Here is a 20,336-nt window from a genome sequence, read left to right on the forward strand (position 1 = left end):
ATAAAAGGAAGACAAGAAAGAGAAACAAGCCGGCACAGAGGCGCAAAGAAAAAAGTAATAACCGGAAGAGAGAGAATACATGGTACAGAGAATAGGGAACAGAGAGAGAGAAAGAAGTTACTAAAGAAATGGAGGACAAGAAATCGCTCAGGTTTGAAAGTTAGCATATTGCCCTAAAAAAAAAGATTTGAGGGAAGACTGTGTAAGTCATGGGAAGGGAAGTAATGGTATGAGTACAGGAGGGAAGAATTTTGAGCAGAATGAAAACCCTCATGGACATTTTATTTATTTCATTGACTTTTATTTAAATGATTTTCCAGGCTGCAGAATCAGTATTGAGAACATTCTGAGCCCTGAAGTGAGAGAATTTTGGGAGAAGCTAGGTTGTGTCATGTCTCCAGAGGAAGGTGGTCATGTGGACATCTTTGTTCCCCTGGCAGCATCAGGTCAGTTTTGTTTGAACTTCTGCCATGAGGGAGAATCTCCCACTCCATTGCGTATGTGTTCACTACTGAGTAGGGCTTGTTGCAATTGAGGCTGGTAGAAAATTGGGTTCTTTCTGTGGAGAATTTTGACTTTTCATTGAAAAAAATCTGAATACCGGAATAATTTTGTGGGAGTTGTAGTTTGGGTGCCTCTTGTCCCCATTCTCCTCTGTGGGTCAACCCCCAGAGCTAGACAACATCTCTTATGATCCACCACAGGTATGAGGCTTCTGTTATGCACAGAGGAATGACTGTGATGCGTCGTGGGACATATAGTCCAGCCAAGAAGCCCGGCTTACAGAGGAAAAGGGGGACATAGGGCATCCAAACAGCTCACATTAGACACAGTGGTAGCTGAGAGGGGGACAGTTTAACGTCAAACCAAACTAAAACATTGCTTTTCAATTTGGTTCCACAAATCACATTTTTCAGAATAGAAATTTTTGACTTTGTCTGAAAGTTTTTGCTCTTTGCAGAAAAGTCAAAATTTTCCACTGGGTGAGGGGGGGGGGGGGGGGAGAAGAGTCTCTTTCAACCAGCTCTATTTGGGGCTGGGGCTAGGGCAGGGAGAATCTTTTTGTTCTGTGTTTGTACAGTACCTAGCACAAAGGGGTCCTGCTCCATGACTAGAACTCATGGGTGCTATAATACAAATGATGAGGGTACAGAGTCCATTAGAAAGCAGAATAGTTTCACACAGCTGCTGAGCTTAGTAAAGAGACAGATATATTCTATTTCTCTCATTCTCTTCAATTACCTCAGTCTGTTTGGGAGATATTAAAGGCTGATCTTGCAAGGTGCTGAGCAAGCACCAGAATCTGTCATTTGCTCAGCCTTGCAGAGTCACCCCCTTAGCTGGCATCAAGGCAGGTCATTACAAGAACTAAAGAATAGTATCCACTCCTATTTTGTTATTTTTCTTGTCTTGGAAGGAATAAAATGCACCTCAAAGCTCTATTCTTCTCAGGGACCCCACAATCTCACAATGTGTGTCTTTTCATTGACATTAGAACGAAACTGGAGTTATTTTTCTTCATTAGGGATCTCACGCCAAAAACAACTTTTCTAGTTTTTTGTCCATGTTAATGGATGTGATTGTTCCTTCACAGCGTCATTTTGTTAAGATACACAGGACATCTTTCATGCCATTGGTAAATATAGTAGAGTTTTCAGAATAATACGATAAAAAGCATAAAAAGTACTGTTTTTCTGTGACATTTTCATCTAGCCTTGAAAAAAAGTTTAGATCTCTTTTGGTTTCAGATGAACAATAGCAGCATGGAGAAAAAGAATTGGCTAGTGTACTGTAGTGGCTATATGATGTTAGTGATGTAAATAATACAGAATTTTATGAACTAGAAAAAAGAATGCATCTTTTCAGAGGCAGGGATGGAAGTCCTTTCCCAGCTGACTCAGCTAACTGGTGTGCTCTTCAGAACCCCTACAGGAATTGCAACTGGATCTTATCAGCACAGTAAGTACAGAAAGCTGTTATACACATTTATAAAGGGAGCTATGTGGCACATCTGGTATTTGGCCACATTTTACATGGCTTGGCCCATAAGCAAAGTAAGAATTATTAGATAAAAGCAAGAGAAAATTATTCTCAACCTGCTTTTGGAAAATGACAGGTAGAAGTAGGTGTATAGAGGAAGGATGTTGGCAGTTGATTAATTTTAGATGGCTAGTATTATTTACTGAAGACCCAGTGTCATACTCTAAAATCAAATCACAGATTTACATGATAGTGATCTTCAAATACTTGAAAGGCTGCCATAAAAAAGATGGAGAAAAGGTGTTCTTTTGCCACTGAGGTTCAAGACGCAATGGGTTCACACTCCAGAATAGCTGATTTAGACTAAATCTCAGGAAAAACTTCCTAACTGTAAAACCAATAGGACAATGGAACAGACTGCCTAGAGAGGTTGTGGAACCTCCTTCACTGGAGGTTTTCAAAAGGAGGCTGGATAACCATCTGTATTGGATGGTTTAGATGCAACAACTCTTGCATCTTGGCATGGGGTTAGATTACCCTTATGGTTTCTTCTAAACTATAATTCTACAGGTTTATAACTTTGGCTACACTATTCTGCCATATTTTAAAAATTCCATTTCAGGAACAACTAAGTACTGTTTGATGTAATACTATCTGCCTGTCAGGTTAGCATAATGAAGGACAGAGGGGTTAAAGGGTAGGTGTCTCAAAGTATACATTGAGCACAGTGAATGGGTGGGAAGAGAGGATCGTCTGGTACAGCCACATCTATATTCAGATGCTTCAAGGTCCCTGTTTTGTATGGACCATGCAATGCATGTAAAAGTGTAATTAGCAGAGGTTTCAGGTCCTGAATAAACTTGAATTTGCAAAATCCATTATGCTTTCAAAAGGGGATGTGTTTGACATTCTGTCACAGATCACTAAAAATCTATGCTTGGTGCGATCTTCTGATTCAGCATCAGAAAGTCCACTACCAACATCTTGTAGTTGTGGAAAGCCCTAGGTATAATCATGGTATCAGAAACTCAGTCAGTCTCCTGTTGAAAGGGCATCAAACTCTACTTTAGTGTCAATTACATTTTATTGCCATACTAATAAAAGTCAGAATTCTCCAGAACGATCTGAAATTTACAGCAGAGTAAACCAGGAAACAATTAATTTGTCATGATACTGTAACCACTTTTTGACCAGAGTGGTTAGCCAACATTTGGGGACTTGCATATTGTTTCTGATGGGAGGAGAAATTGATGGTGGAGTCAGGTATTTCTTTGATTCAGTCCTGTTTGTTTACTAAGAATGTACAAAGTCCTGTTTCCCTCAACATAGTAGGAATCAAACAGGAGATAGTTTCTTTGGTCAGAGTTCCAAATCTCTTTCAGGCAGTTCTCTGCTCAAAAGCTCATACTTTCAGATTTTGTTCTCAGTCTAATGCTATCCAGGCTTCTTAATTCTCTCTGTGTGCTTCTGCTGCAGACACACAGCTCTACCAAATCAGTACACCAGCTCCTGCATTGCTATATCAGTCTCCAGGGAAACACCTAAGGCTACATGGTTCAACTTCTACTCAAGCCTCGCTGGGTGCCTGTATTTTGGGTTGTGGGTTCTATTGTTTCAGCTAAATGTTCCATAAAGGAGCTTATTTCTTACACTTATGCTGAATGAAGGGCAATGGTTACAGCTACCAGTTTCAGTGAGGTTTTTGCCTAACACCCAGCATAAAAATATCAGTCCTTAGTGAATGGCTGGGAAAACAGAAGGATGGACCTCCCACCTCCACCTACTTCACTGAAGTAAAACTACAGACGTGGCTCAGACTGACAGAGCTCCTGGAGGAGGCACTGAAATCCGTCCGGAAGCAGATGCAACCATATTTAAGTGAGCTGCAGAAGAGTATTAGTGGCCGGATTATTGGTAAGATTTGTCGTTTTTCCTTTTTTAAACACTTCTAAAACAAATACTTCCTCAAAAAGGGTAAGAAAAAAAGACTTGAAATCTCTCCCCTCGCCCCCCAAACTTTCATGGAAATATCACAACTTTAGAACTTGTCTCTTCCTTTCCCCTTTTCTCCTGTGTCTATTTTGATGAGCAAACATTGTCTTCTGTGTCTGTGATGCACATTGTACATGACAAGTATTAAAAATAACCTACTACAGAATGAATACTTCCAGTGCATGTGTCAGCTAACACAAAGGGGCAAATGAATGGGAGAGTTATCTGCATGATCAAAACAAAGAGTGCTAAAAAGTTATTCAGTTGTTTTTAATAAAGTATTATATCCTTCAGCAAACTAGGTCATTCGGTAATAAGTGTGACTGCCCAAATATATGGCATCTGAACTTGCATTAAGATGCTCAGACCAGAAACCATTGCTTGCAGTTTACTTAGCTTAGGCCCCTTCTGCATCAATGCATGTGTACTATGACACCAAGACTATCTATGCCCAAGAAAAGCCTTGTCAGAACGAATGCTCAAAAACAAGAGCATTGTGGAGATCTGTAGATGTTATATTGGAAGAACTCCAGTTACTGATAGGGCAATCTACTTTTCTCCTAAAGAGATGTCTTTCAGCACACACTACATTCAGAGTATCAAGCAGTAAACTGTCTCCATGAAGAGGGTAAGGTTACATTAAATGGGTCTAGGAAACCTCTCTCAAAGTTGTTTTCTGACCCCAATGTCTGTGTTTAGACAATATCCTTTAAAGCTGTCATACAGGCCCGCCAACAAGGGGAGGGAGGGAAGGGGCAAAGGGGGCAATTGCTTTTAAATTGGCCAGGCAGGCCACAGGGCTCCTGGGCGCGTGCGGGTTGGTACTGGCAGCAGCCAAGGCAGCCGGGTGGGCATGTGGAAGCCCTGGCCATCTCAGAAGAGCATGCCCAGCAGCTCGCTGGGCGGTAGCAGCTTGCTGGGCACCAACCAGTGCAGGTGCAGCACCACTCAAATATCAGGTGGACCGCGGGCCCAGCTTGTGTGAGTGTGCACCAGCTGCCACATATGGTCCAGCTCCGCACCCATGTGGTGACGCCATGCCGGACCAGCAGCCGCGTAGGGCTCAGCTGCAGCCTGCCCTGCACGATGTGCAGCGGCAACCCATTGACTGTTCTGCCCTGGAGCCCAGAATTGCTGTCAGCAGGCCTGCTGCCACAGGTCTGAGATGTCCCTATACTGGCATAATGCCAAAGAAATGACTCTGTTTGACTCAGATCTCAGGCTGAGTTTGCAGGGCTAGCAGTGGTAGGTAAAAATATATATTTTTAAATCCAGAAAGTGAGCGCATTTGCTACCATGTGATTGAGACAAAATTGTGGGACCTGGCAATGCCATGTCTAGAGTGCTTTTGCAGAGCAGACACACACTTTGACCTTGCCTACACCGGATTTATATTTGCAGTGTCTAAGGCATTGGTGCAGCTACATCATTGTAGGTAGTCTAGTGGCTAAAAACCCCAGTGTAGACCAGTTCCCTTTTGTTTGAATGCCCAACAAAATGTCAGCCTGCATGTGCGGTTGCCTATTTCCCTGACTAGAATATAGTGACTATTGTTAATGGCTATCAGGCAAGCTTATCATATCTGTTTAAAGGAGTAACTTACAATTAATGATCTTGTATTTTCAGGTCAGTTTATGTTTGATGCCATGAGCAGAGCTAAAGTACATACTAATAGAGAAACAGCCCAGACTTTCACTGATGGATTAGCTGAACTGTCAAAAAGAAGCTATGTAAGTAAAATTGCAAGGTTTTTAATAGTCGAATGATGTGGTATTTAAGGTTATTTGCAGACCTCTTCCCATTTCAGTGACTGTTGTACTAGGCTTGATGAATATTTGAGGCTTTGTTTTTTTTTTAATAAGTTCAGATACCTATTGACATGCTGGATCAACCCACAAATACATAGGTAGGTGACGATCCATAGCTCTGAATAGGGTAGTCGCATGGACACACTTGCTTTTTCCTGGTTTGGAGTCCAAATTAGCAACGGGTCCTTTAAGAGTGGATGCTGAATGGGATGCTGGCACAGATTGCACAGTGCTTCAGACTTTCCTAGTCAATCAGCCACTCCAATTAAGCATGAGAATCAAAATCCTGGAAGGAGTGACATTAGAGCCCGTATCTCCCAATACTAAAAGAAGCCATCCTGCACTGGAGAGAGAACACAGCATGGAGAAGAGGAGTGGGATTTTGACTGAGGACAATTCTGAGCACTGTTCTGGGTGAATGGAGGTCATGGTGGTGTGATGGATTCCCTGGAGTGCAACCTGGAACTGGGGTACCACTGAGCCCTGTGGCTTACCAACCTGGGATCCCTTGCACTGTGATGCTGTGAAAAACTGCAAACCTCTCCAAGTACTGCACTTATACAGCCATCCACAGGCAGGGATGCACCCAGCTGAGTTACATGAATGTGTCCCCTAGCCATTCATGAACTAACAAGAGAGGCTCCAGCCAATTCTCCCAGCTCCCTAGCCTAGGACCCCAGGATGTACCATCCTGTCTTGGTCAGAAGCCTGAGCAGCATAAGTTTATTACCCAGTCCACCCCTCCCTCAATGTGGAGAGGGCATGCACCAGCTTTTGTACACTGAGCAGATTTTCCAGGCATGTCTACACACTGTTAAGATAAAATATAAAACAGATTTATTAACTATAGAAACATTTTAAGTGATTATAAGTAGTAAGCATACAGATCAAAGTTGGTTACGTAAGAAATAAAAGTAAAATTGCAATCTGTTTTATAAAACTAGGCAGGATTTGAATCAAGCAGTGTCTCACCTGGATAATATAGTTCCTTCAGACACAAGCTGGGATTCTCCTTTCCAATCTGGTACTATCTCCCCAGTTCAGTCTTTGTTCTCCAGATGTGTTTCCAGGTGTTGAGTTGTGGGGGGAGAGAGGCCAAGTGATGTCACTTCCCCTCTTTTATAGTTTTCTATGGGTCAAGCAGTCTCCATTGTCTAGGTGCTCTCTCTGAGAAGTCTCTATTGTATACAATAGTCCCTAGGATAGTTGTTGTGAGGTGGATTACTTTAATGGGCCATCAGCAGCATCTGGTTGCTCCATTGTTGCACCTGTAAGGCTGGTTGTGGGTGTTCCCAACCGCACAACATTTCAGTAACACACACATAGTAAAACTTCATAACTTCACATACAATGATAGCACATACACTCCAACAGGATATTAATGTTCAACAGATCAAGACTTTTAAAATGATACCTCACAAGGCATACTTTGTACAAAACCTATCATAATTATATCACCATGGTAAATCTGGGCATGCCAGAGTACTGCTTTGCAGCACAGCATGCCACCAATGGAAAAAATGTTGGAATTTATTAAATAATTTTTCCTGCACTCCTGTAAAATGGAGCAGAGGTACAGGGTGTTGAAAAATTCTGTTGTTGGGTTTAAATACTATTTTTCATTCCAATTTGAATAGGGTAATATTAAAACCTTTGCCAAACTGTGCCATACAGTCAGAAATGCATTACCCCTCCCACCAGCGGCATATTCCAGGAGGGAGTTGGTTGTCATGGTAGAGTGAATACTGGCAGTATTGCAGGACATAAAGAAAATAAGATTTAAGCTAAATGCTCTTAATGATCCTTTTCAGATGGCTTTTGAGGGTCTCCAACACATGTTCTTAAACCTAAAGAAATTTTATACAGACGGATCACATTTAAGGGGAGAGAAAAGAATAGAATAGCAAAAATAGAAACTGAAGCTTCTCTCTCTGGTGTTGATTTTCATTTGCAACCTCACTGCTGGAAAAAAATAGGCTTAGCCCTTTGTCTAATCAGCCACTTCAAAAACCGTCAAACTTGTACCAGATTGGGCTGTTTAGGGGATTGCTTTTATCTGCCTCTTTCTGGTCACAGGTTTATAGCAGTGTTGCAAAATATACAGTCTTGGTCAGCTAAGCCAGACTCTAACTAGAAGGAAAAAGGAGAGGAATAGGAAAGAGAAGAAATAAGGTAGGGAAGGAAAAAGACACATGAGGGGCTGGGGGATGAAGTCTTACATCCAAGTGGGGTTGGAATAGAGCCAGTGGAAAGTAGCAGTGTCACTTGGTCTGGTCAGGTCAGGACAGGACATCTCTCAGGATCAGGATGACAAAGGCCCAGAGTCCCAGGAGATGGTGAAGCTCGCTTCAGTAGTAATTTTTTCTCCCTAAGATCTCTTTAAGAACCCCCAAAGGGAGTGATATGTGGAATATCCCATCCCTTCATTATTTTGTCCAGCAATTAGGCCTATTTTCCCAAGCATCAACTTTGGTCCATTGATTTCCAGTCCTTTACTCCTTGTTTACCAGGTGTGATCTTAACACAGTCTGAGTTATATCAGTGGGCCTTTTGATTTGAACTAATTTAGTCTGTCTCGATTTTCCTATCAGCATTTTTGGTTGTAGGTTATTGTGACACTTTATGAACCTTCACTCACTTTTTACAGCTGAGCTCACAATTAAGGTAAATTTGTGGGCCCAGTTATCTTCATCCCGTATGGATGCAATAAGTGTTAACAAGTCAAATCCACTGGATCAGTCAGCATGAACCCCAGTCTCCTCCTCTCTCTCCTTCAGCCCACCCAGACTTGAATTTACAAGATCTTCAGCCACCATTGGCACAGGGATTGAAATTCTGAATCTCCTCCCCAAATTTCAACCTGTCTTGACTTTGGGGCGTGTCATCCCCATATAAATACACACTGTTGCTTATAAAGACGCAGCCATTAACACACTATCCCACTAGCACCTCATGATAACCCATTTTAGTGTGAAATTTACCCATTTTGACCTTGAATAATGTTTATCTTAATTTTATTTTTGGTTACTTAGGAAAATCCTTTGGAATTTCCAACATTTTTTCCTGCTGAGGAAGTATAATACAGAGAGCTTAGCAGACAGAGCTTGACATATGGTGACTAGAAGACAAATCTTGGTGCATTCTTTAAGGAAGAGTGACCTCTTTCAGTGCAGCTCACTAGCCAGGGGCTAGCAGCTGCAGTGGGTTAATGCGCTTACCTTTCCATTCTTGAGGTCTAGCGTCAGTTCCTGTTTTAGGTCACAAAATAATATACATTTGGTGACCTCACTTTCGTCCCAATGGAACATTAGTCTGCATCATAAATCCACTGCTCCGGTTGAACTAGTGCTTAATCTGCTTATAAACGAAGTAAGAGGAATGTAGATCCTCAAGAAACTGCTTGGAGAAAAGGGGGTCTGAGCACTGGAAGCTAAATTTGATTTTCATAGCTAGAATAAACACTACCTGTCAAAGTTATGATAAACAAAGACATCTAATGTTAATGATAGAGCTGCAGAGCTTTAAGTATGTTATCTCAAGGGATTGTTACCCAGAGGAATAGTCTTAGTGCACTAAGATTTCCAAAGTTAATAACATTTCCCAATGAGCCATCAGTTGTTATGACCAATCACGTAAATACATATTTAGCTTTCTGTTAGCCCATGAAGTTGGCCATTATGAAGTTAGATTTTTCATTTGTGCATAAACTATACTGCTCAAGTTCAACAGTGGATTTTTCAAATACTAAACAGCAGTCACCTATATATATATAAAAACCTGACATGAGAATAAATATTTTAAATACCACTATATTTCCTATTTTAAAAAAATTACTGCTAACACCAACATTTAATGTATGGACTGAAAGCATTTGAGCAACACAAGAATACATACACAGAAAACCACATGTGATTTTTTAAAACTTATAGCCAACAGGAAGGATCTGGTTAGCTCTCAGGGAATAGCAAAGCAAAGTACACAACTTTCATAGAACAGCAAACAGCAAGCTAAGGCCCCAGCCCTGCAATTCATTGCACATGAGCAAACCTCTGGGCCCTGTGGAGCCACACCACTGAGGTCCACCTGGGCACAGGGGTTCTGACCACACACCAATTACAGGCTGGCTTTGTAAAAAGGCTTTGTGGGCACTCTTGTGATAATGGTCCCACTGTGGCACTGACCCTATAATGACTTGCACACATGCTTAATTTAAAGCATGTGAGGAGTCCTGTGGAAGTCACCATGCATACTCATGTGCTGAAAGTTACACACACATGTAAGTCTGCAAGAATGGGACTGCTTTTTGTTTGGGGAATTGAAAATATATCCCCCTCCTGAGCTGAGATCCCAAGGTGAAGTCAAGCTCATGTAAATTACGATGACTGAGTTACAGCATAAACACTCAACAATAAACACAGTAAATAGCATCACTAGTTAATGTTTCTTATATAGATGCTATAGTACCAATTATCTATAGAATACTAATCCTAGTAAGCTATGAAATGATGTATGAAAAAAAGCTTCTGTTTAATCCTCAGGAGGATGCAAAAGAGGCTGCCACCCTGAGCCAAAAGCCTAACTGCAGCATCAGAGCAAATGAGCCAACATTTGAGGCAGTGGCTCAGTTGGTAAGGAAATCAATGATTCGTAATACCTTATTGTCTTCTGTGATGTACATGTTGGACCTGTAGTTTCTTTCCTACAGGAAAATATTGAGAAAAGTGAAAAAACTCCAGCAAAGTAGATACTGACAATGTATCTAGTCAAGTTATCAGAGGGGTAGCCACATTAGTCTGTATCCACAAAAACAACGAGGAGGCCGGTGGCACCTTAAAGACGAACAAATTTATTTGGGCATAAGCTTTCGTGGGTAAAAACCCCACTTCTTCAGATGCACAAATGTATCTAGTATTTTTTTTAAATTGTTACCCCTTATGTGAATGTCCAAAAATCATAATTCTGTTGGAATTTCGTTTGCAAGCAGACCTTAGAAAGGGATGCAATACTTCATATTTTTGTTGTGACTACAGATGTACCTTACACATAGTTCATCCTCTGCCTCTTTGGAGTTAAAGCTTAGTCTTGTTTATGTTCTGTAATCAAGGGAATTATCATGCTTCTAGATAAACAAGAATCTTTGTTCTCTCTGAGAACCTTAAAGTGGTATTATGCTCTACCAAGGGTGAGATCTGGGTTTGAATCCCAAAATCAGACACTTCGGGTGAAATCCTAGCTCCACAGAAGTCAATTGCAAAACTCCTGTTGATGTCATGGGACCAGGATTTCACCCTTAATCTCAGTTTGAATGAAAAAAGAATGCCTATGCAAGTGACATACTGAGCTGCCAGGAAAATGGGGAAGGGGAAAAATCGCTTTTGCTCAAGCAGTGCTGCCTAGCCTTCTCTGTTCAAACATAGGTTTCCCCTGAACCACCTTTGAATTTTTTTTTTTAAATAAACACGTTGATTCCGCAGTGGGGACAGACAGGATTATCAGCAGGGTTTCAAACTTAGACTGGAAGTTTTTCTAAGAGATCTGCTCTAGGAATTATTCTGGGAAATTTCCACGGCCTGTGTTACACAGGAGGTGAGACTAGATGCAGATATCCGTGGATAGAAATCAGTATCTGCAGGCCACAGGACTCTCTCGGGAACTGCAGCGGTGAAAGGAGCAGAACATGGGGCCACCATTCCCAGGAGCCAGAGATCCACACTGGCAGCTCCTCCGGCATGGCTGTACCACCTGCAGGCCCGCTCCCAGCTCTGCCCAACCCTTCCACGCAGCTGTCTGCATCTCCTGTCTGGGAGTGTGTGCGCTGCTTGAACACAAGAGCGTGACCAGGGACAGCTGCTGCTGAGCCTGGTGTCCACCCCAGTGGGCGGGGTTGGGGGGGCAGTACAGATGCACCGGAGGAGCTGTCGGCGCGGGCTCCGAGGAGCAGCAGCCCCACGTTCTACTACTTTCGCCGGTGCAGTTTCTGGGAGAGTCCTGCGGTTCCACGGATACCAATTTATATCCGCAGATACAAATTTTTATCCATGGAGGGATCTGTGGATGATCACAGTGATCGCTGCTGACCTTAAAATATTAAATGTATGAAACCGGAGTTCTTGTAGTTTAGGATATAGATTAATGTGTTGACAAGGGTATTTCCCGCCCTCTCTCCTGGGGTGGGGGAGGGAGAGACATTGTAACTGTTTGGGGGACTCTGTTGTGTGTGTTGGACTTGCACATATGTGCATTTGGGCAAGGAAGAGGTACAGAGAAAAATTACTGATAAACATCAATAGTTTTTCTTCTTGGGTGTATCAAAACCAGTAGGTCGTATTGCAATGGTGCAAGCAGGAATTATGTTCTGTCCCTTTTTCATTGTTTTCTGGTCCTCCTCCAGCCCCAGGCCTTTTATTGTAAAGATAACCTCTTCTAACTTACTCTCCTTGTTCTGATTGTAGGATAAAAAACTTGAGAAGGACACCACAGACGGACGAACTAAATTTGCCAGGGAGCTGCTGACAAGTGAGAAGAACTATGTACGCATACTGAAAACTGTGAGAGATGTTTATGTTACACCACTGAAAGCAGCATTAGCATCAAATCGAGCCATCCTAAGTCATGCTAATGTTCAAATCATCTTCTCTGATATCTTGGATGCCTTACAACTCAATAGGTATAATTCTATATGCTGCATTTTAAATTTACTAAGAGTTTTAAATATTTTGGGTTAGACAAAAGCCGAAACAGTGCCGTTGCTGCACGGGTTATCAACATCTGTTAATGTTCCGTGACAAAGAGAAAGACTGGCCAGAATAGGACACTACGCTCCTGACTGAGGCATAGGACTTAATTAGCAGCCATCCCTCCAATCTTGGTTGACTTTTCAGGCAGATGCTTTTGGAAAGCAACGGTATCGTTACTTACTGACCTTACCTGTGAACGGTGGCACACAATGCGGGGCTTTGCAGAATATGACCAGACCATCAACATGAAAAATTAAAATCTTGTTTCCGTTTTGGTGAAATTACTGTAGATTTTACACCCTGAATGATACAAAAGTATAAAATCCTGCCTGGCTAGAACTAGTTGAGAAAATGCTGAATCCGATGAGAAAGCACAGTATTAAGATAAAAAAGGGTTATATATTGTGGAGGCAGCATAGTCCAGAGAACAGGATACTTGATTAAGAGTCAGGAGTCTAGGGGGCATTCCCCGCTCTGTCACTGACTCATGGTGTGATCTTGGGCTACTCAATCTCTGCCTCAGTTTCCCCATATTTCTTAAATTAATCATCTTATACTTACCACATTTGAAAGGGCTTTTGAGAACTATAAATAAATCATGCCCTGTAAGTGCTAGGTATTTATCAGTCTGAGAGTGATGGTAATGTACAGGATGAAAGAAACTGGACTCTTATTCTACAACTATCCCTTTGAAGTTTTAAGATGCTTGATATGGCAGTAATAATGAGAGTTCTGATCCTGGAATCATGCGTGAATGGGCATATCCTGCATCTGCCCAGAGCCCCACTGACGTCAGCGAGGCTCTGCACTGGCACAGGAGTTCTCTGCATAAATCTGATTGCAGAATCATGGGCTAGAGAGAGGCTCAAACGAAACTCCAGAACTGTAGTTCTCAGTCAAAGTTCATAGCTCAAACCTCTCTCTAGTGGGTCAGAGTTGGACACCCCACACTTTGGATCTGGATTCTGAATCCTGAAGTTCAAGAATTTTCTTTACCGTAGTTTTGGTTCTGCCCACAATAGAAATATGAAGGTCAGATCAGAATAAGTTCCATGTTTTTGCTTCATGCCCAACTCTCGTAACGTTTAAAAAAATCCGTTTCAGTGGCAACTATTGCAAGTCTACAAACAGAAAGGAAGAGACTAGGATAAATAGTGAATTAAACAAGCAACATGATTTGGAACAGACTGCAAGGAAAACTGAGCTTAGTAAAACATGGTTACATAATAAAAGGAAGACATCACAAGAACGTAAGCTGGAGATCTGGTTACTGACATAGTTAAAAGATGAAAAGTTATTTTAAACTTTGGATAAATAAAATCTGTAAGAGCTCAAAGCTGAGGTAATGTAAAAAACAAACTAAAATACCCCACCCTCCCATTGGAACACATCTGTCAAACATCTGAGAAGATGTCGGCATTAAGCAAACAAAGGAAAAGTACCAAAGAAAGTTCCATTAATCTAGATTCAGAGTGTTCAGACTGATGCAAGAGGTACAGATTTTAACAATGATTTTATAATATATGCCATGAATTGAGATACGATTAATCTTACCAAGAAAAATCCACATAATCATGTTTTTATTTTCCTTGCAAGCTCTATGTGTACATTTCCCATTCCTGCAGTTTAAAAAAAAATTAGTTGCAATTCAGATGATTAAAAATAGATACCAGGTCAACATTACACAACAGTCTCACATTCATTGGTCCTATGGTAGCTACTTGGAACTGGGGCATCAGTAGTTGAGAAACAGATATCCTATCAGTGAAAAAATATATGCATTTCCTTATGCAAAACTTTGGATAGCCTAAAAGAGGGGAGCGTTGTAAATCTTTCAAGGCAGTAAAAAAGGGCTGATTTTATAAGCTACCCACATTTTTAAGGTTTAAATGATAAAGAACTTCTATTTATATCATAACTATCATCCAGACAGATCCCAAAGCACTTTATAAGATATACAGAAATCACTTAACTGCCAGCTCTGGGATGAAAACATGGCAATTGTTTAACAGCGTACATAAACTCTAAACAGCACGCTAGGACAAGAATGAGAAAACTCTATCCAATTAAAACTAGAGCAGGATTTATTTATTTTTAACACTAGGAAGAATGTAGTTATCCAAACAGTAATTTGGCCAGGAAACTGTGGAATGACAAACACCTCTCTCTATTTATTTCAAATGCAGGCAGTTTTTAAATGAGCTGACAGAAAGACTTCAAGAATGGAGTCCATCCCAGTGCTTGGGTGAAATATTCACTCAATTTGGCTGGCAGCTTCAAACATACACAAACTTCTTCAACAACTACAGTGTCATTCTGAAAACCATTGATATGGTAAGTACTATATGACTGTGAAAATACATCGTACACCAGTCTAATGCTCACATTTATTTTGTCGGAAATGCAAGCTAATATTCACACTTAATTTGGTAGAAGAAGAATTTGTTTTAATGAATTATGTTTCTTTCTATGGAATCCATTCCAATATTGATATTCTTGTTATGCCAAAATTCTAAAACCCAGGAAAATACCAATCCTAATACAGAAGTTGCATGAAAATCAAAGGGATGATAGTCAATTAGCCTCTGCTTCTTTGAAGTCTTTATAGGGTTAAATTTGCCTTAATAAATCTGCCATTTAACACCTGTAGTGGATGTACATTAGAATCATAGAATCATAGAATATAAGGGTTGGAAGGGACCCCAGAAGGTCATCTAGTCCAACCCCCTGCTCGAAGCAGGACCAATTCCCAGTTAAATCATCCCAGCCAGGGCTTTGTCAAGCCTGACCTTAAAAACCTCTAAGGAAGGAGATTCTACCACCTCCCTAGGTAACGCATTCCAGTGTTTCACCACCCTCTTAGTGAAAAAGTTTTTCCTAATATCCAATCTAAACCTCCCCCACTGCAGCTTGAGACCATTACTCCTCGTTCTGTCATCTGATACCATTGAGAACAGTCTAGAGCCATCCTCTTTGGAACCCCCTTTCAGGTAGTTGAAAGCAGCTATCAAATCCCCCCTCATTCTTCTCTTCTGGAGGCTAAACAATCCCAGCTCCCTCAGCCTCTCCTCATAACTCATGTGTTCCAGACCCCTAATCATTTTTGTTGCCCTTCGCTGGACTCTCTCCAATTTATCCACATCCTTCTTGAAGTGTGGGGCCCAAAACTGGACACAGTACTCCAGATGAGGCCTCACCAATGTTGAATAGAGGGGAACGATCACGTCCCTCGATCTGCTCGCTATGCCCCTACTTATACATCCCAAAATGCCATTGGCCTTCTTGGCAACAAGGGCACGCTGCTGACTCATATCCAGCTTCTCGTCCACTGTCACCCCTAGGTCCTTTTCCGCAGAACTGCTGCCTAGCCATTCGGTCCCTAGTCTGTAGCTGTGCATTGGGTTCTTCCGTCCTAAGTGCAGGACCCTGCACTTATCCTTATTGAACCTCATCAGATTTCTTTTGGCCCAATCCTCCAATTTGTCTAGGTCCTTCTGTATCCTATCCCTCCCCTCCAGCGTATCTACCACTCCTCCCAGTTTAGTATCATCCGCAAATTTGCTGAGAGTGCAATCCACACCATCCTCCAGATCATTTATGAAGATATTGAACAAAACCGGCCCCAGGACCGACCCTTGGGGCACTCCACTTGATACCGGCTGCCAACTAGACATGGAGCCATTGATCACTACCCGTTGAGCCCGACAATCTAGCCAGCTTTCTACCCACCTTGTAGTGCATTCATCCATCCCATACTTCCTTAACTTGCTGACAAGAATACTGTGGGAGACCGTGTCAAAAGCTTTGCTAAAGTCAAGAAACAATACATCCACTGCTTTCCCTTCATCCACAGAACCAGTAATCTCATCATAGAAGGCGATTAGATTAGTCAGGCATGACCTTCCCTTGGTGAATCCATGCTGGCTGTTCCTGATCACTTTCCTCTCATGCAAGTGCTTCAGGATTGATTCTTTGAGGACCTGCTCCATGATTTTTCCAGGGACTGAAGTGAGGCTGACTGGCCTGTAGTTCCCAGGATCCTCCTTCTTCCCTTTTTTAAAGATTGGCACTACATTAGCCTTTTTCCAGTCATCCGGGACTTCCCCGGTTCGCCACGAGTTTTCAAAGATAATGGCCAATGGCTCTGCAATCACAGCCGCCAGTTCCTTCAGCACTCTCGGATGCAACTCGTCCGGCCCCATGGACTTGTGCACGTCCAGCTTTTCTAAATAGTCCCTAACCACCTCTATCTCCACAGAGGGCTGTCCATCTCTTCCCCATTTTGTGATGCCCAGCGTAGCAGCCTGGGAGCTAACCTTGTTAGTGAAAACAGAGGCAAAAAAAGCATTGAGTACATTAGCTTTTTCCACATCCTCTGTCACTAGTTTGCCTCCCTCATTCAGTAAGGGGCCCACACATTCCTTGGCTTTCTTCTTGTTGTCAACATACCTGAAGAAACCCTTCTTGTTACTCTTGACATCTCTGGCTAGCTGCAGCTCCAGGTGCGATTTGGCCCTCCTGATAACATTCCTACATGCCCGAGCAATATTTTTATACTCTTCCCTGGTCATATGTCCAACTTTCCACTTCTTGTAAGCTTCTTTTTTATGTTTAAGATCCGCTAAGATTTCACCATTAAGCCAAGCTGGTCGCCTGCCATATTTACTATTCTTTCGACTCATCGGGATGGTTTGTCCCTGTAACCTCAACAGGGATTCCTTGAAATACAGCCAGCTCTCCTGGACTCCTTTCCCCTTCAAGTTAGTCCCCCAGGGGATCCTGGCCATCCGTTCCCTGAGGGAGTCGAAGTCTGCTTTCCTGAAGTCCAGGGTCCGTATCGTGCTGCTTACCTTTCTTCCCTGTGTCAGGATCCTGAACTCAACCAACTCATGGTCACTGCCTCCCAGATTCCCATCCACTTTTGCTTCCCCCACTAATTCTACCCGGTTTGTGAGCAGCAGGTCAAGAAAAGCGCCCCCCCTAGTTGGCTCCTCTAGCACTTGTGCCAGGAAATTGTCCCCTACGCTTTCCAAAAACTTCCTGGATTGTCTATGCACCGCTGTATTGCTCTCCCAGCAGATATCAGGAAAATTAAAGTCACCCATGAGAATCAGGGCATGCGATCCAGTAGCTTCCATGAGCTGCCGGAAGAAAGCCTCATCTACCTCATCCCCCTGGTCCGGTGGTCTATAGCAGACTCCCACCACTACATCACTCTTGTTGCACACACTTCTAAACTTAATCCAGAGACACTCAGGTTTTTCTGCAGTTTCGTACCGGAGCTCTGAGCAGTCATACTGCTCCCTTACATACATTCCTGATGAAGATTTTAGAAATGCTGAAGCAGTCACTTGTATGAACATATACCCTAATGCACGTACAAGGTGGGGTTTGCTTGCAAACATAGCTGTATGTGTGTGCTAATCCTTATGTGTCTAAGTTGGGTACGTACAAATGTTTGTCTGCTTTATTGAAAGACCATTGTTTTTACACACACACACAGTCTCCCAATTAAAAAATATCAGCATGCCTTCAAAGCACATGGCACATGCACAGAGATAGAACCTTGGTAGCCACCAGTTTTCTTGTTTAGCCCTGCTCTAAATCTTCAATGGAGGCATTTAGAGTTGTTACATAATTCCAGCAAGAGTGAGTGCTAGAGTTTACAGACACGCTTAATGTTGGTAGAACTAACAACCAGCCATTTATGCCCCCTTTTCATTTTAATATGTGCCATTAAATGTAAAAAAGATTATCCTTCAAAATTACTACTACTTCACCATTTGAACCCCCAACTCTAGGCTTGGTGATAAAACCCAGGGAACAAAGTTTGCTTGAGCATAGATGCCAGAGTATGTGCCTCACTGTTCCCTTGCTTAATCCATTCTTGCAAGTTGGAGAACTTCAGCCTGGAGAGCCATGCTCATCAAGTTCATGATCCTCACTTCTTCCTGCCAAGCGAGGCAGATTTGTGCTCGCTTTCTCTCTAAGGTTTAGAAGGTCGCCCAGCCTGAGAACAGGGATTTCAACACTGTTGCAGTTACTGTTCTGGAGGGTCAAAAGACCAAAAACAAAAAAACTTTTGTGGGGAGAGGTATGTTAAAAGTTTTGATTTACTCTTCTTGATGGATCACATCGCTTTAAAGGATACATTTGGACTAAATTCTGTTACAGCTGAGAATGTAAAAATCTTTATACAAAATAATTTTAATGACAGTATGAAGAAAAAAATCTCCAGTAAGCTGATCTCCGATAATCAAGTTTATATTGATGATCAAACCTCTACCTTTCACAGTGCAGAGAGACCATTCCTTTATTCCGTGCCTTCCTGAAAAGACATGATAAAACTGTCGTTACGAACATGATGAGGTAAGGTCTATGGTATTTACACTGTGACATAACAGAAAATCAGAATCTGGGCTTTGGATCAGGTCCACTGTGAGTATCCCAACCCACTTCCCTCCCAACTCAATTTTAAAAGCAGTGTAAACAAAGTCGTATTTGAATGAAGTCTTAGTGCAAATACATACACAAGTCATAGGAGATTATGAGTTGGCCCATAGCATATTTGTACAGTTGTTATTCTTCTTGGACTAAATGGATTCCGTATTCATGACATTTTCCAGGCTCTACACGTTCCTCTTGCCTTCCACATGGGCTCTCTACCAAAGCATAAGGACATGATCATAAACTATGAAGAAGTTTGTCAGATCAGATTGGTCAGATTTTTAATGAAAAGGACTCTGGTTTTGAATCCGTGTCATAGCGGACCATTAGCAATTGCTGTGTTATTTCTTGCAGTTGAGAGCCAGACACTTGAAAAAACTTAACTGATTAACAGACTTCTCAAACTAGCAGATAGACTCATCGTGTGTGTGTGGCACATTGCTTCATGCTGATACTTGATCTAAGACCCTCTCAGTACATAAGCATCAGCTTTAGCAGGTCAGCCAAAAAAGGGCTTTCCAGTGTGTGAATCAGTAAGAGTCATGCTAAACCACTCCCAACTAGAAGTCACACTGTATAACTTACAATACATGTATCGCTGAATTACTCAGGTTCCTAGCTAACACATGGATTATATCTATGTGAAAATATAGCCTACAGGAGTTGCTGCTATTCCCTTCTAAAAGGTTTGAAGAGTATCTTAATCTTCTTTATGCTCTGAGACTGCACACTCCTTCAGAACACGCTGACCGTGAAGATTTGACTGCCGCAATCAAGATGATGAAACAATACAAGGAATACATAGATCAGGTTTGTCACCCCAATTGTCTGTATTCTCTCCTTTCAGTGTGGTATTTTTGCTTCGTCTTATGAGGCATCCACACGGAGCCAGGAGATTTAGGCGAGAATTAGACCATGAGTTGCCTTCCATCTCAGGTACTTTGCTGGGAGGAGCTGCTTCCCTCTCCAGTCCCAGAGCCAGGAGGAGACATAGGGCAGTCCCCTGAACTCTGTTCTCTCCTCATGACCCAAGTTTCTTTATAGTCCTTTCTGAGGGACTTTGTAGAAGCCAAGACATTTTTAAAGTCCCAATTATGTCCAGTGGTGGTTCTTGATTATATCCAGTGGTTCTCCTAGGTTTGCACAGCAGTGTAAAGGGAGTATAAACTGGGTAGAGTCCCCAGTTGACCACCACCCACATAACAGGGATTTTCTCAGATGGTTAGGTGCTGCTGGAACATGATAGGGATGAGGGGTTATGCATTGCAGCTGTTCTTCCCTGGTGGATGGCCCTTACTAACAACTACATCAACAGCCTTACTCCTCCTCCTCTATTTTCTGTAGAAATAGAAGCTAAGCTGGTTCATCAGGC

At 42.1% G+C, this 20,336-nt stretch overlaps 1 protein-coding gene across 7 annotated transcripts in view; it reads left to right on the forward strand.

The window, feature by feature from the left end:
• ECT2L (epithelial cell transforming 2 like) overlaps positions 1 to 20,336 on the forward strand; it is a 52,065-nt gene that overhangs the window by 18,881 nt on the left and 12,848 nt on the right. For all 7 annotated transcript variants that reach the window (XR_012667679.1, XM_048844388.2, XM_075126778.1 and 4 more), the window contains exons 10-18: positions 321 to 446; positions 1,867 to 1,959; positions 3,712 to 3,894; positions 5,599 to 5,702; positions 10,319 to 10,408; positions 12,233 to 12,447; positions 14,704 to 14,851; positions 18,813 to 18,886; positions 19,618 to 19,774. Coding sequence is in view for 6 of the 7 variants with exons in the window: in XM_048844388.2 (XP_048700345.2) it covers positions 321 to 446; positions 1,867 to 1,959; positions 3,712 to 3,894; positions 5,599 to 5,702; positions 10,319 to 10,408; positions 12,233 to 12,447; positions 14,704 to 14,851; positions 18,813 to 18,886; positions 19,618 to 19,774 (1,190 nt within the window). In the remaining variant the exon portion in view is untranslated. The remainder of the gene's footprint in view (positions 1 to 320; positions 447 to 1,866; positions 1,960 to 3,711; positions 3,895 to 5,598; positions 5,703 to 10,318; positions 10,409 to 12,232; positions 12,448 to 14,703; positions 14,852 to 18,812; positions 18,887 to 19,617; positions 19,775 to 20,336) is intronic.

Source organism: Caretta caretta, chromosome 3 (genome assembly GCF_965140235.1).
Source record: "Caretta caretta isolate rCarCar2 chromosome 3, rCarCar1.hap1, whole genome shotgun sequence".
NCBI classification, from domain to species: domain Eukaryota; kingdom Metazoa; phylum Chordata; order Testudines; family Cheloniidae; genus Caretta; species Caretta caretta.